The 13859-nt window shown below is 37.5% G+C and overlaps 1 protein-coding gene across 16 annotated transcripts in view; it reads right to left on the reverse strand.

The window, feature by feature from the left end:
* Nucleotides 1-13859, reverse strand: part of GTDC1 (glycosyltransferase like domain containing 1) — a 533399-nt gene that overhangs the window by 77434 nt on the left and 442106 nt on the right. The window contains exon 14 of one of the 16 annotated variants that reach the window (XM_061183754.1): nucleotides 4532-4773. The exons of the other annotated variants lie outside the window; for them this stretch is intronic. Coding sequence (XP_061039737.1) covers nucleotides 4759-4773 — 15 coding nt within the window. The 3' untranslated portion in view covers nucleotides 4532-4758. Of the gene's footprint in view, nucleotides 1-4531; nucleotides 4774-13859 lie in introns of those variants that run through there. 16 annotated transcript variants of the gene reach the window in all.

Genomic DNA, 13859 nt, shown 5'->3' on the forward strand with positions numbered 1-13859 from the left:
ATCATGTGATATCCATAAGCAAAAATTGGGATTAACATTTTTGAAAGCATTACCCATGACTGATTTTTTTTTCAATGCTGAAATGCAAGACGTAAAGCTAGAGCCAGCCCAATCCTGCCTTTAGCACAGTGGTGTATCAAGTATCATTTGTAACTTCAGAATAAAATGCACAGATCTTTTTTCCTGATCTTAGGAACCTGGATGCAATGTCCACGCATGGAAGCAGTTTACAAATGCAAAAGTAGGAAGCGTTTTTATGTATTAGAAACATTGTGACAATCCTCCTTTAAAAGAATAAATAATTGTGTTCTAATATAAAGAATGCAGAATAAAAATATGTATAACTCTATTGATAAAACAGGACTTTTATTCAATAGTTATAAGACAAGTCACTTGCAGAAATTGCTTACACAAGGAAAAAAGTCTCGGTGGTGTAGCTTTCTTTACCGTAGAACACCATCCTCCCCCAAAACAGACTGCAATAATATGTCCGTAGTAGGAAAATTCTATGTGATATAATTTATTTATGCTTTGTTTAAAAAAGGCCAAATTGAATGCCAGCACTTGAGATCTTGAAATAATGCTGCATATGTTGATACAATAATTTATTAATTTTATTGATTCTCCTGCTTATATGTTGATATTTTAAAGAACTGTATTGTTTTTATTACACAAATTTATAAGATATCTAAATATTAAAGAAATATATAAAGTAGAAAATAAAAGTCTAACCACAGACATTTTAATATAAACAGCCTGGTGAATAGTCCTTCAAACTTTTCTCTCCATATTCTAATGTATACAGACATAATTTTTACCAAACTCTATCTAATATTTCTTAGACTTTTTTTCATTTCATGATCTCTAAAACTATCTCATTCTTTGAATACACACATATTAGTGGGTTATATGAGTATTATATAAAATACACAAATATTAGTGGGTTAAGTTCATGGCTTTGCAGCCAAATGTCTTGGTTGAGTTTGAATCCTAGCTTCACTATTAGTAATTCTCTGACTTTGACAAGTCGCTTATTTTCTCTGTAATCCACTTTCTAAGCTTGTAAGGTGTGATATGAACAATACCTCCCTGAAATGGTTGTCACACAGGATGAGAAGTTACTGCTTGGCACTAGTAGGCACGCAACCACGACAGTGCTGCTACCGTGGATGTGCGATATCTTCTTAGCAACCTCATGTTGGTGGACATTTAGAGTGATGACAACTTTTATTCTCATACATCACACACTAGTGGACTTCTAAGTACAATGTTGTGAGTATTTCTAAAGGCTGTATTTTGGAAGTACAGTTTTCTAATCAAAGGTGATACACATCTTTTAAATGATAGATATTGCAGAGTAATCATCCCCCAAATTCTAACTACTCACACTGTGAATAAAAGTGAATGAGAATAAATTTGGGATCATGAGAAATATTTTATTAAATCTTTTATCTATGCAATAAAAATGCATAGTTTTTGTTTTTTACAAAGAAGCAGGGGATTACTGTAACACAACATAAGTAACACTTATCCATAAAAATCAGAAATCTTTTTTTTCCATAATTCCCATGATTCTCACAGTTCTGCAAGTCTTGGAGCCCCTCTTTGTCCAGAGAAAGAATTCATAGCATCTTGTCTTCCTATAATCAGTTATTATTAACTGCAGAACATAAGAGTCCATCAGGCAGCTACTCATAAATATCTACCAATCAGATGTGTAACAAATGCTTATGAAAATTAATAAGTCGAGAAATGGAACAATTATGTCATATTCTACAGGTGTGGTAACAGTGTTTCTGAAACCCAGACTGAACATAGCCTGACCGCTCTACCACATATTCAGAACTGAGATGGTTCCAGGCTACTTTTCTGAAGTTACACCAGAGCACAAAGAGGACAAAAAACATACTGATAGCAAGTGCCTCTAATGTCTGGTAATAGATGGTACATGTGTGGTGTGAGAGAGTATGCCCTCAAGCAGTGAGCACTGAATGGCAAATATTTTACAGCCTCTGGAAATACTTATACATTTCTTTCTAGTTCTTTGGCATATAGCTAATTTGAGGCTTTGTCAGGGATCATAACATCTGATGCAATGACAGTAATATCCATCTCTATCAAGACAGAGTCCAAAATTTTTTTTTGAATAATAAAGAGGCTTGACACCACATTAATAGAAGGGTAAAGATAAATATTTACACAGGAGAAGTGGTCCATAGGCAAATCTGTTCTCACACACAGCTGCAAATATTGTGTTCTTTACAAAGTTGTATTTGCCTTCTGTGTTCTGTGTTGTTTACATGCCCTAAAACCTTTGCACAATGGAGTTTTAAGATAAAATACATAAAAATATTTAAATATTATCAGTGAGAATTTTATTTCACCCTTTCTAAAAATAGGTTAATATGTGGCATTGATATTTTTCAACCTCAAATGAAAATTTTTTCAAAGAGTGGGAATTTGGAGCCAAATAAAAAATTAATGCATTTATATTTAAAAGAGTTATCCAAGAACAATATTTGCGTTATATAGTTTTATATTTAACCTGTTTTAAACATAATTTTCTAACTTATCTTCATTTTATTTTATTTTATTTTTTACCTTATCTTAATTCTAAACTACAATTTTTCTATACGAATAGAAGCCTAATTCTTTGGAAATAGTGTTCAGTTGGCATAATTGGTATTATAGACTTTTAAAGTATATTATAGAATATTCTGGCACTAGACACTAAATTGAAATTTTAAAGAAAATGTTGGAAATAGCTGTAAGGGGGAAAAAAGTAGCCTTTTAAATCTAATTTGTTATGCCCCGCAGTAGGGTAATGGATGCAATGAAAGTTCTTTTATTGAGTTCCCATGTCCAAAAGGTATTTAGGTAGCAAAGGATGTTAAGCAGACCCCCTGCAATCCGCCTTTAACTGAAGATAGCAGGAAATAAGGTATATAGGTCTGTGTCCTCCTGGTTTTTATTTCCTCGGGAGTACAACTCATGCAAAGGACACCTTAGGCTGCTTAGCCGATCACAAAGGGTGCACTAGACCCCCTCGCCAGCTGCCTGAATAGCGTGATCTGAAGGGTGGCTGAAACCATACTGGGAGTTCAGTCCTTCAGGTGGGTCTTTTCAAATTCCAATAGTGAGAAGTTCCTGGAGAATTGGTAAGGATTTCACTAGTCCCCAGCAGGTTTGAGATCAAAAGCTTTGGTTAAATAAAAGCCTGCTGGGAAATCTTAAAACCTCTTTGTGATGTAACTTTAAAAAGTTAATACAAAGAACCCTTAGACTGAAGCCGTAACAGCATGAACAAAGAGTATATCAAAACTGATTCCATTAAGGGAAAGCGGACATACAAATTCACTTAATTTAAAGAGCAATCCAGTTATAGATTTAGACCATATAAGTTCTATATAATAGAACTTAGATCATACCATCGAGCCCATTTAGAGGATGTGCTCATTTCTTCTTACATATGCCAGACTTCATTCTTGGTCATTCAGATATGCTTTTTAAACAACTTATATATTCATTTGCTGAAAGGATAAAGAGTGGTGTGCATTTAAACTCATTCCTCAAGAAGATACTTTCAAAACAAATTAAAATTAAACTTGATGGGGACCCATCAGTCAGTTGGTTATCTCTTTTTCATGGTGTCAAACTGCTAATTGGCCATCCTCCTTAAAATAATAAACCTTCAATTGATATTGATTAGTAGGTCATTAATGAATGCATTAATTCTAATGTAATTTTTATAATTAATACCAATCCATTTTTTGGCAAGTCACAGACTTTTACTAACTGAACTCATCAGTTAATATTTTAACGGAAATATTTTGCTTGGTCAACACCACCCTAAAAAAACCTTTATTTGATTTTAATGTCTGAACTTTGCAATTTGTTTGGAATCTTTCAAAACATATTCATGTACTTGATGTCTCTCACATTTTCACATCAGGCATGTGAGATGGGTAGGTTAAGCATTGTTTTCCTTTTGGTTTTTAATAAATAGGGATACTGAAGCACACTTGGAGGATAGATAGTGTGCTCTCCACTGCACAGTCATTTAGAGAAGGCTTGGACCAGGCCCTATAGCTCCCAATTTCAAGCCTACACACTTTTCAACTGAGCAATGTCTCTCAGACTTCAGAATGTAATTACAGCTTATGTTAAAAAATAAAGTGAGGCATATTAAAATTTTTAAGATTCTACTTGAGCAAAAACTGATTCGAATTAAGTAGCATTCAATTTAGCAGATAGAAAGGACCTCTGAGGAGCTGTACAAAATGAAAGACTTTTGTAGACAAAAGGGAGTAGGAATAAAGAAGTTATACTAGGCCAAAAAGTGCGTTGGTTATTGCAAGGTTACTTTCCTTTAGGGGATGGCAGGGAGCTACCAGGCAGATTATGTAACTAATAATCTGGAGATTATTAGTTATTATTAGCTAATCTGGAGATTTCTGATTGACTGGTTTAAGATTCCATTTCTGGGAGAGCCAAAACTGTAATTAAGTCTCAGTTTGGTGATGTGGGGCTTAGCATAAGTGATCTCATTGGGGGCCTGTTGTCTTGTTTTTAACACCTAAGTCGCACACGGTGGGATTCATCCCAAAGAACTCTTTTTCAAGTGTGGTCACTATTGACCATGAATATCCTAAAATTCTCATAGTGATAGATGGAGAAACTGATCCTTCTACCATATTCAGTTTTTTTCTTCTCTTTTTCACTCATGTCTTCTTTTACTTCTCTTCCTCGTCTGTTCTTCTATCTGTGTGTCATCTGATTAATGATAGGAAAATAAAGAAAGGAAAGTGGCAGATTAAGTCAATCTCTGTGGGTAAAGTATAAAAATCTTTGGGGCAAGTCCTCCTTGAATGAACCACCCCAATGAGTTTTCCCCCCAGCTACCTGAAGTCCCTTAAAAAAATATGAACAAAGATCTCAACTGAACTGACTAGCTCAACTGAAAGCAAGCAGACAATACGTTTTTGAGGGTTCTGCATTCTTACAGAGTCTCCACTGAAACAGCTGAGCCAGAAGCCCACCTTTCCCAGGTGTGCCGTCAGATTTTGGTCTGTTTTAAGCTGTTTAACGAGCTCCTATTCGTGTCGGTCCTGATGGAAGGTTCACTCAGGTAGGCGCTCTACCGAACAATTAGCCCTTTGTGATCAATAAAAAACTTCAAATCAGTAATGAAAGGAGGGCATGGTTACTAAATCTCTGATTCCCAAATATGCTTACGTGAGTGTATTTACATATATATTCTGTATGGATTACATATGTGTTCAAACAAATACAGTTCATCTCTGAGGTGTTGTTAGAATATAAACATTCTGCTCGAACACTGGCTCCGTGCTCAGGGGCACTATGTGAACTAACTAGCTTATCTTGATACTCTGGATACTTTCAAAGACACCCTAAGACCTTGCTATGCTTGAAGTTATTGCTTACTTGTGGAGTGCTTTAAATTTTTAAATCCATTCCAACGTGCCACTGCATATTCTTGTATTGGAACTCTAGTCTTGAATTCCAAAAAAATTCAAAACCCACTACTCTAGCAAATGAATAACTTGAACATAAAGGTATTCTTTGAACACTGGGCACACCATCATCAAGATTCTGGACACTAAAGAGATTATTTTAAAAGTGTATGTTATAGAATCGGTCTCAAGACATTTATACTTTTGTAGTGGAAGAAATACCCGCAGAGATGACGCACAAATTCATGAATTGTTCCATAATTTAAAATTGATCGCTCCCTCCTCCACCCCACCTTATCTTACATCTGCTCTAACGGAGCATTTACACACTTTATTTCATGTGAAATTTCACGTGTCTTTTTCATTAGAGTCAGAGACTCTTGTTTATTATTGTTAATTCAGTGACTATCACAGGACACATGATAGGTGCTTAATAAACGTTAGCTGAGCTAATGAATGAAAACTAGATGAGCACCTGGAGGAAAGAAGAAACAGATGATTATGGGTTGATTTTTTTTCAGTGCCCAAAACAGAAAAAGCAAAAATTAATGTCTAGAATTTTTTCAAAGTGAAAATAGCTATCTTTTCTGACTGATAAATAATACATGCTCACTGGAAAATATTCAAATATCTCCCTATAATTCCTCTATTAGAGAAAACCAGTTGTTATGATTTGGTGTACATATATATCTCTCAGGTGTTAATCCATGCATGTACAAGGTTGACTTTAAAAAAAAAAAATTGGAACCATAGTATATATACCCTTTTGTTCACTGACTAGCTTTAAAAATTTAACAGTATATTTCTGATGCCTTTCCATGACACAAGTGTTCCCCTTGAACTGGCTATGGTAGCCTCTATTTTGTATATTTCATCGTGTATTTAATTCTATTGACAGATATTTAGGTTGCAGTCAATTTTTATTCTTATAAACAGTGCTTCAATAAACATCTTTTAACATCTTTGCAAGTTCAGATTTATTTTCTTGGCATAAATTCCTAGACGTGAAATGGACTTAAAATGTTAAAGCATGTTGTTAAATTATTCTAGAAAAAAAGGTCATGCCAATTTATACTCCCACCAACTGTGTATAAGCCATTTTCTCTATCGCCTTGCCTGGATGTAATTCATTTAGAAATCCTTGTTAACCTAATAAGGAAAGAAGCCTCATTGGTGGTTGTTGTTATTGTTTTTCCATTGTTGTTTTAAATCCTAGACTACTTAGGGACCTTTTAAATAAATCAATTCGTGATAAATCACACATGTCCCACCCATGAAACATGTTCAGTACCAAATTAACTCCCCTCTCCTACTCAACTGGGTTGTCTTCTCTTTGTACCAGCACTAGGTATGAATCAAAGAAACAAGAAGATCTTAATATTAGGTTGAACATACCTAGGAGAGATCTAATATGTACGTATAAATCGATGAAATCTCAAAATAAAATGTGTTTGATTATTGACTAAATAGTTTCATCATGGTTCCCCTCTATTAATGTGGATAATTGAGTAAATGATAACATAATTCACAAATTATATAACCCTGTTGCAGGAACAAGTCTTCAGATCATGTCAGCTACTGGTAATAAGACCACCTACCTCTAAGTTTTTTGAAGTCTCTAACGGGATTGTTAGCAATTCTACCACGAAGTCTAGAACTCAAGAAACTGCTGACATGATGTGGTGGTGTGAAAAAATCTGTGAAACCAGAGAGATGTGTCTAAGAATACAGCACTCACGACATGAATAAAAACCATTTTATATTTCTCTAGTCCCAGTAAGTGTATGTGCCAAACCTTGCCTTGGAAAAAGAAATAGCACCTTTATACTTCAAAGCTTACAACCCTATCCCAAAGAGTAAACACTAGTCAATATTTCTTGCCCATGAATAATGGTAAGGTATTTGCAGGAAGGTCTTAGAGACTTCACGTGTTTCTTTGCGGACTGGGTCAGCTCTTCTGCATAGCTTGCCAATGAGTAGGAAGTCTATGTTTTGAAGGCATCAGTGTGAAGAATCGTAGCCCCACTGCACTATTTTACTACTCACCACAAAACTTAGCTGCAGTGAGCTACCGAGTATGTTCCCTAAGACACGGTAGTTGTGTTGTCTATTGCTATACAACAAACAAACCCAAAATTTAGTGACTTAAAACCACACACATTTACTATCTCACAGTTTCTGTGGGTTTAGAACCTAGGCACAGCCTAGCAGGGTCCCCTGCTTCAGGGCCTCTCAGGAGGCTATTATCTAGAAGTCAGCTGGTAGCACAGTCACATTAGCTGAGGCAGGATCTGCTTCCAAGCTCACATTAGTAGCTGTGATTCAGTTCTTCCTAGTCTATTGGAATGAGAGTCTCAGTTCCTCGCTGGCCGTTGGCCAGAGGCTGCTCTCGTTTCCTGGCCACATGGGGCTCTCCAACATGGAAACTTGGTTCCTCAAAGCCAGCCAGAGAGAGACCCTGCTAGCAAGACAGAAGTCATGGTCTTTTATAACCTAATCATGAAAGAGACATCCAATAACTTTGCCCACATTCTATTCATTAAAAGCAAGTCACTAGGTTCAAGGAGAGGTGATTGCACAAGTTAGTGAATACTAGGAGTCAGGGATCATTGGGGGCCACCTTAGGAGGCTGCCTACCACAGCAGGTGTTTCCTCAGTTGATAACAGGAATAGAGGACACTGGGGAAAACTGGAAAGGGGAAGGCCAGGAGACACGGTGGGAGAGGAATTTCTCAGGAAAAGGCTCACAACACTCCAGTGATACATACACTGTCAAAAAACAGTTGAATCTGGGGGGTGTTAACCACCTTGGGAAAGTGTGTTAAGTCTCAGGTCAAATCAGTATGTACCATGTCAAACCAGTAACTTCTCAAATTATGTATTATTGGGGAAAATTGAAATAATAGTATAACTGGGTGACAATGGCAAATTAATGGATAACAGAGAAACACCAAGAGGGAAAATATTCCATACCTAAGGTAAAAAAAAGATTGTAATTCTTCTTCCCTCAAAATGTATCTAACAATTAACATTGACAAAGTGAAATTAATGACATTCAAAGGACTCTTAATCTGTATTTATTCTATCTAAACATGTACACCTGCCATTTATTTGTCATTTGTCGAGCTTAAATTTTGAGTTTGTCTTGTCAAGACCATAGACCTCGTGATAATTTCATGTTTGCCTTTACTTTGCACCCACCATTCACTTTGATAGGATAGTTGGCTCAAGGTAAGGGTATGCTGGGGACCATAAAACAAAATAGAGAAAATATAGCTTACTGATTTATATGGGGGAGGGGAGCTCATACTCACACTAGGATTTTTTTTTAGCACGGCTGTTCTAGTATGTTGAGCTAATTGGCTGAGTGTTTGCATGGGTGGGTTATATACACGTTTCTGTGATAACAAAAATGAACAGAGATATAGCAGATAAATTGCCTTAACAGGTTTTGCTTGGTTTTAGTGCAAAAACTTACTAATTAATGCAAGTGTTGCAATCATTTTTATGACATTCCCCAAAGATGGCACTTTAAGGGTTATACCATATGCTGATTGACAGCGGCCATAATTCCACACAATGAGACTGTATCATATTGTTTGAAGTGAGGTGATATTCATCTCTTGAAACTGATCAAACATATCATTGCATCAAACAGTATTACAATATAATCGCGCTGTATGTGGAGACTGCCAAGGCCGATCATCATGTTGTACTCTTTTCCCTTGGACTTCTCTAATAGCAGTTGTGACACACCACTGCATCCACATTTTCCTTTAAGAACTCAGAATCTAAGATAGAGAAAAAAATCTGCATAAAATTGTGGTTTGGTTATGCTGTGTGAGTGTTTGTTTGCAGACTGCTTTAGAATTACAATTTTCCTTCCATAAAGATCTCCCTAAGTATACAAATAAAAACCTGGTAAGGCCAAGATAAAAAGAGAAGATTCCAAACAGGGCAGAAAATAATTCAAATGCCTTTTATTTGTCTTTAGTAAACAAGCAAACATGGAAGAAATGTCTTTTTAAAAAAATACTTTTTAGTGTCTGAAACTTCCAATGGTATTTCTTCCTAACGTACTGTTTTGCAAAGACACTTGCTTTATCTACTGACTCTGGGGCTATTTCAGCTGCAGACGAAAATGATATTAGAACCTATTCTTCTCCCAGTCTTAGTTGCTGCTCATCTTGGAAAGCAGTGCCAGGATGGGCATGAGTAAATGAGGGCAATTTGGCTATTGTCTTAGTGGCATTCTTAGCAGTATGAAATTCTATAACACAGCAGCTTTTAGACTGATATAATTTAAGAATTGCCCTTTTATTATCCATCCATCCAGACAGCCATCCAGCCAGCCATCCATCCATCCAGCCGGCCATTCATCCATCCACCTATCTAATAACTTGGGGACTATGTTCAGAATAGTTTACAAATAAACAGGATGCTAGGATGGGAGCCATCATCTATTCACGCTGACATTCACTAAGAGATGTGTCACCAATTCTGGTCCTCCAGGGTTGATCCATGCAAGTCTCTGAGATGTCACCATCCTATCTGGACCTTATTAATTTGTCTAAGCCAACCCTAACCCTAACCTGTTAGGTTAAATGTTCTTAGACTTCTGGGCCTATAGCAACTATGTGGTTCTTTCAGAGACTCAGTGGGATATCAGGAACACAGAGGCTCTCTCTGATTGGTTATCTGAACACTCTCACAGCCATCTCTCTCTTCTACTGCTCCTGCATTGTGGTGGGCACAGGGAACCTGTGAGGCTAGAGGATCTTGGGTTCCCCCAAGGTACAAGACCAGCTAGCTCTCTGCTCCCAGATTCTGCTAACCATGGACATTTCTCCCAGGTCAGGTGCAGGAAGATCAGCGCCAAAGTCCCTTTTCAGAGACACCACCAGTCTTTAAGCTCTGTGCTTTCCTTCTGACCATTTTCTCCTTTTCTTCTCTTCCTTAACCTATACAGACTTCATTTAATATATGGTGAAATACACTGAATTTTCATCTATTTTTCCCCAGTCTTTTGTTTGTGATGTTAATATCATGATTTCAGATCTTTAGGGCATGTCTGATACACAAAGGCCCAGGGTTTTGAAATTCAAAATCTGAGAACTGTCTCTTCCCCTCTCTTTCTGCAGGAGCATCCATTGCTCATGCAAGTAAGGACAAAAGTCCTAGTAGCTGCCCAATGGTGAAGAAGGGTCCCTATGTATCCTCTCTCTCTTGCTTTTTTGTCTTCTACTTCATTAATTTTGTTGTTTGATCCTTTATTTCTTTCCCCTATTTTCTTAGAGTTTAGTTGGCTGGATTTTTTTTTTTTTTTCTAGTTTGTTGAATAGAATAGTTAGTACTACTTAAGCTACATCACATATTTTTTATTTTGCTATTGGTCGCTTTAAATTTTGAAACAATCAAAAATTCTTTTTTTTTTTCCTAGCAAAAAAGCTAGACATACAGTACAAATAGCTTGTTTTTCCTGAATACTTATAAACTGCTGACCAGATGGTCCATTAGCCCCAAACAATTTAATGTGTGTTTTCTACAAATAAGAACATCCTCCTACTGACCGCAGCACAACTAACAAAACCAGGAAATATGTTTTGATACACTCCTGCCCTTTGGTCCACAGACCACATTCCAGTTTCACCAACTGATGCAACAATATCTTTTGTAACAAAAGGATCCACTTCAGAATCACACACTTGTCATGTGATTACTTGTCATGTCTCTTTAGTCTCCTTCAGTCTGGAATATTCTTCAGTCTATGGTGGACTCTCATGACTTTGATGTTCCGAAGATGAGTCCAGTTACTTTGCAGAATTTCCCTCAGTTTAAATTTGCCTGAAGTTTCCTCAGGATTGGATTCAGGTCACAGTATCACAGAAGTGATGCTGTGTTCCTCTCAGAGAAGCAGACCAGGTCATGCATGGTTTCAATAGCTGATGTTCACTGTCACCACTTGATAAAAGTGATGCCTTCCAGGCTCTTCCACCATAAAGTTACTTTCCCCCTTTTGTGGGGAGGTACTCTGAAACCATGTAAATATCCTGTCCCTCATCAAACTTTAAATTCATTCATTCATTCATTCATTCATTGATTTATGCCGATATGGTCTCTTGGTCTCTTATTTTACTTAATATTGTAAATTCTATGAATTACTATCATGTTACTATCCATATGAATACTCAAATTATGTCCAATGTGGGTAGTAGGAGTTCAGTTAAGCTGACTTCTAGGCCCTTTTGATAGGTGCCCATCATTTTTTTTTTAACACTTCTTTGGTTTACGGTAGAAGTTCCAGGTTTTTCTTGTACTTTTCCTCTCCCCCAGCCCCAGAATCAGGCATTTCTCTAAAAATTTCCTTTTTTTTTTTCTTAATGGAATATGGTATTTGGAAGCCAAGATCTGGGTGCTATGTATGTTCATTGTTTTTGTAGTATTGCTGCTTCCCACATACAGCCAGGAATTATATATATGTGTGTACCATATATTAACATTTATATTTATTTCTAGCTATAGAAATTGAAATCTATCTATATTTATCTATAGATATTGAAAACCACGAGTTCATGCTTATACCTCCAATCACATGTTCATTCTAGTTTTCTCCCTTTCTGTATATGTAACCCCTTCTCTAATAGTGAGAAGACAAGCTTCCATAATTCTTCAAATATTTACTTACGCAATCAACCTCACTTTATGCAACCAATCTCCCATCCCTGCTATGATCCCCTCCCACACACAGATGCCCTCCTCTCCCTGCTTGGGCTCTGACTCCCCTGTGTGGATACCTTCTCGCCCTGTTCAGGCTGATTCCTCATGCTTTTTTGCCTGCCATCCTTGACTGGATGTTCTCTTCATCCTCCTTGGACCCTGATATTCTCCAATCTTGCTCTGTCTCACCTAATGGCTTTAGAAATGAATTATTCAGGAAGGGGAAGGAGGAGCAGTCAAGTTTTTCCATGTAATGTTTTCCTTATCCTCTTCAATCCAGAGTTGAGTTTGCGGGAAAGTAAGAGAAATCACCAGGGGCCAAAAGAAAGAAGGAACTGAGAGCCCAAGTGGTAGCCACATGAACTAACTAGGCAGTATAGGAGCTGGGGTGGACGAGGGTGGGGTTATGTCTCAGAAACCTAAGAGTTTTCATTTTCATTCTCAGAAAGACACAGAAGACAAGACCTTGGAAATTCTGCAGAGAGGTGGGGATTTGAAACTGAACCTCTTACATAAATCCAGGATCATTTAAGGGCTTCCCCTTCCATGAACTGGTAGAGGAGAAATAATCTGCACACTAGCACAAAGAGACAACAAGGAAGCAAGCTATTGAGGCCTGGGTGCAGGGTAGAAAACAAGCCTTTCCAGAGAAATTGTAATCACAGACATGTACCTCAAATGAGCTTCGTGTCAACCACATGGCCCTGAACACTCCACATTGAGATTCAGTGTATTCCCAGCACAAGCAAACTGAGAAAAAAATCTGGTGTAATAAAACCTCACGACAGGCCACACTTGATGCCTCCAGATGAAGCCTATCAAAAATGAGCTCACTGTTCAAAATTACAACACATACAAGGTAACAATCCGCCTTGAGAGACACAGGAAAGAGTAAACACAGCAGAATTAAACCCCAAGGAATTTCAGATAATAGAGCTGTAACAGAGAGACTGTAAAATATATAAATTTTAAATGTTTAAAACATTAGAAAAGAAAAATAAAGCATTAAAATATGTGTCTGTGTCCTAATCTCCTCTTCTAAAGGACATCAGTCAGATTGACTTTGGGACTCTCCCTAATGACTTCATTTTGACTTAATTACCACTTTAACACCTTAGCTCCAAATCATTCTGAGGTACTGGGTGTTAAGGACATCAATATATGAATGTTGGGCTTCCCTGGTAGCAAAGTGGTTAAGAGTCCACCTGCCAAGACAGGGGAAACGGGTTCCAGCCCTGGTCCGGGAAGATCCCATATGCCGCAGAGCAACTAAGCCGGTGCACCACAACTACTGAGCCTGCGCTCTAGAGCCCGCGTGCCACAACTACTAAGCCCATGAGCCACAACTACTGGAGCCCGCGGGCCTAGAGCCCGTGCTCCGCAACAAGTGATGCCACCGCAGTGAGAAGTCTGCGCACCGCAAAGAAGAGTAGCCCCCGCTCACCGCAACTAGAGAGAGCCCGCACACAGCAACAAAGACCCAACTCAACCAAAAAAATTAATTAATTAATTTAAAAAAATATGTATGAATTTTGAGGGAGACACAATTCAGCCCATAAAACTGTGGTAAACTGAACCTCACCAACCTCTCTTCTCTTGGCACTTTCCTGTTTCCTCTCTGCTTTCCAGATAATTCTCTGTACTCAATGACGTTCTCTTTCTGGCCTC

The sequence above is a fragment of the Eubalaena glacialis genome, chromosome 1, assembly GCF_028564815.1.
Source record: "Eubalaena glacialis isolate mEubGla1 chromosome 1, mEubGla1.1.hap2.+ XY, whole genome shotgun sequence".
In the NCBI taxonomy this organism is placed as follows: Eukaryota; Metazoa; Chordata; class Mammalia; order Artiodactyla; family Balaenidae; genus Eubalaena; species Eubalaena glacialis.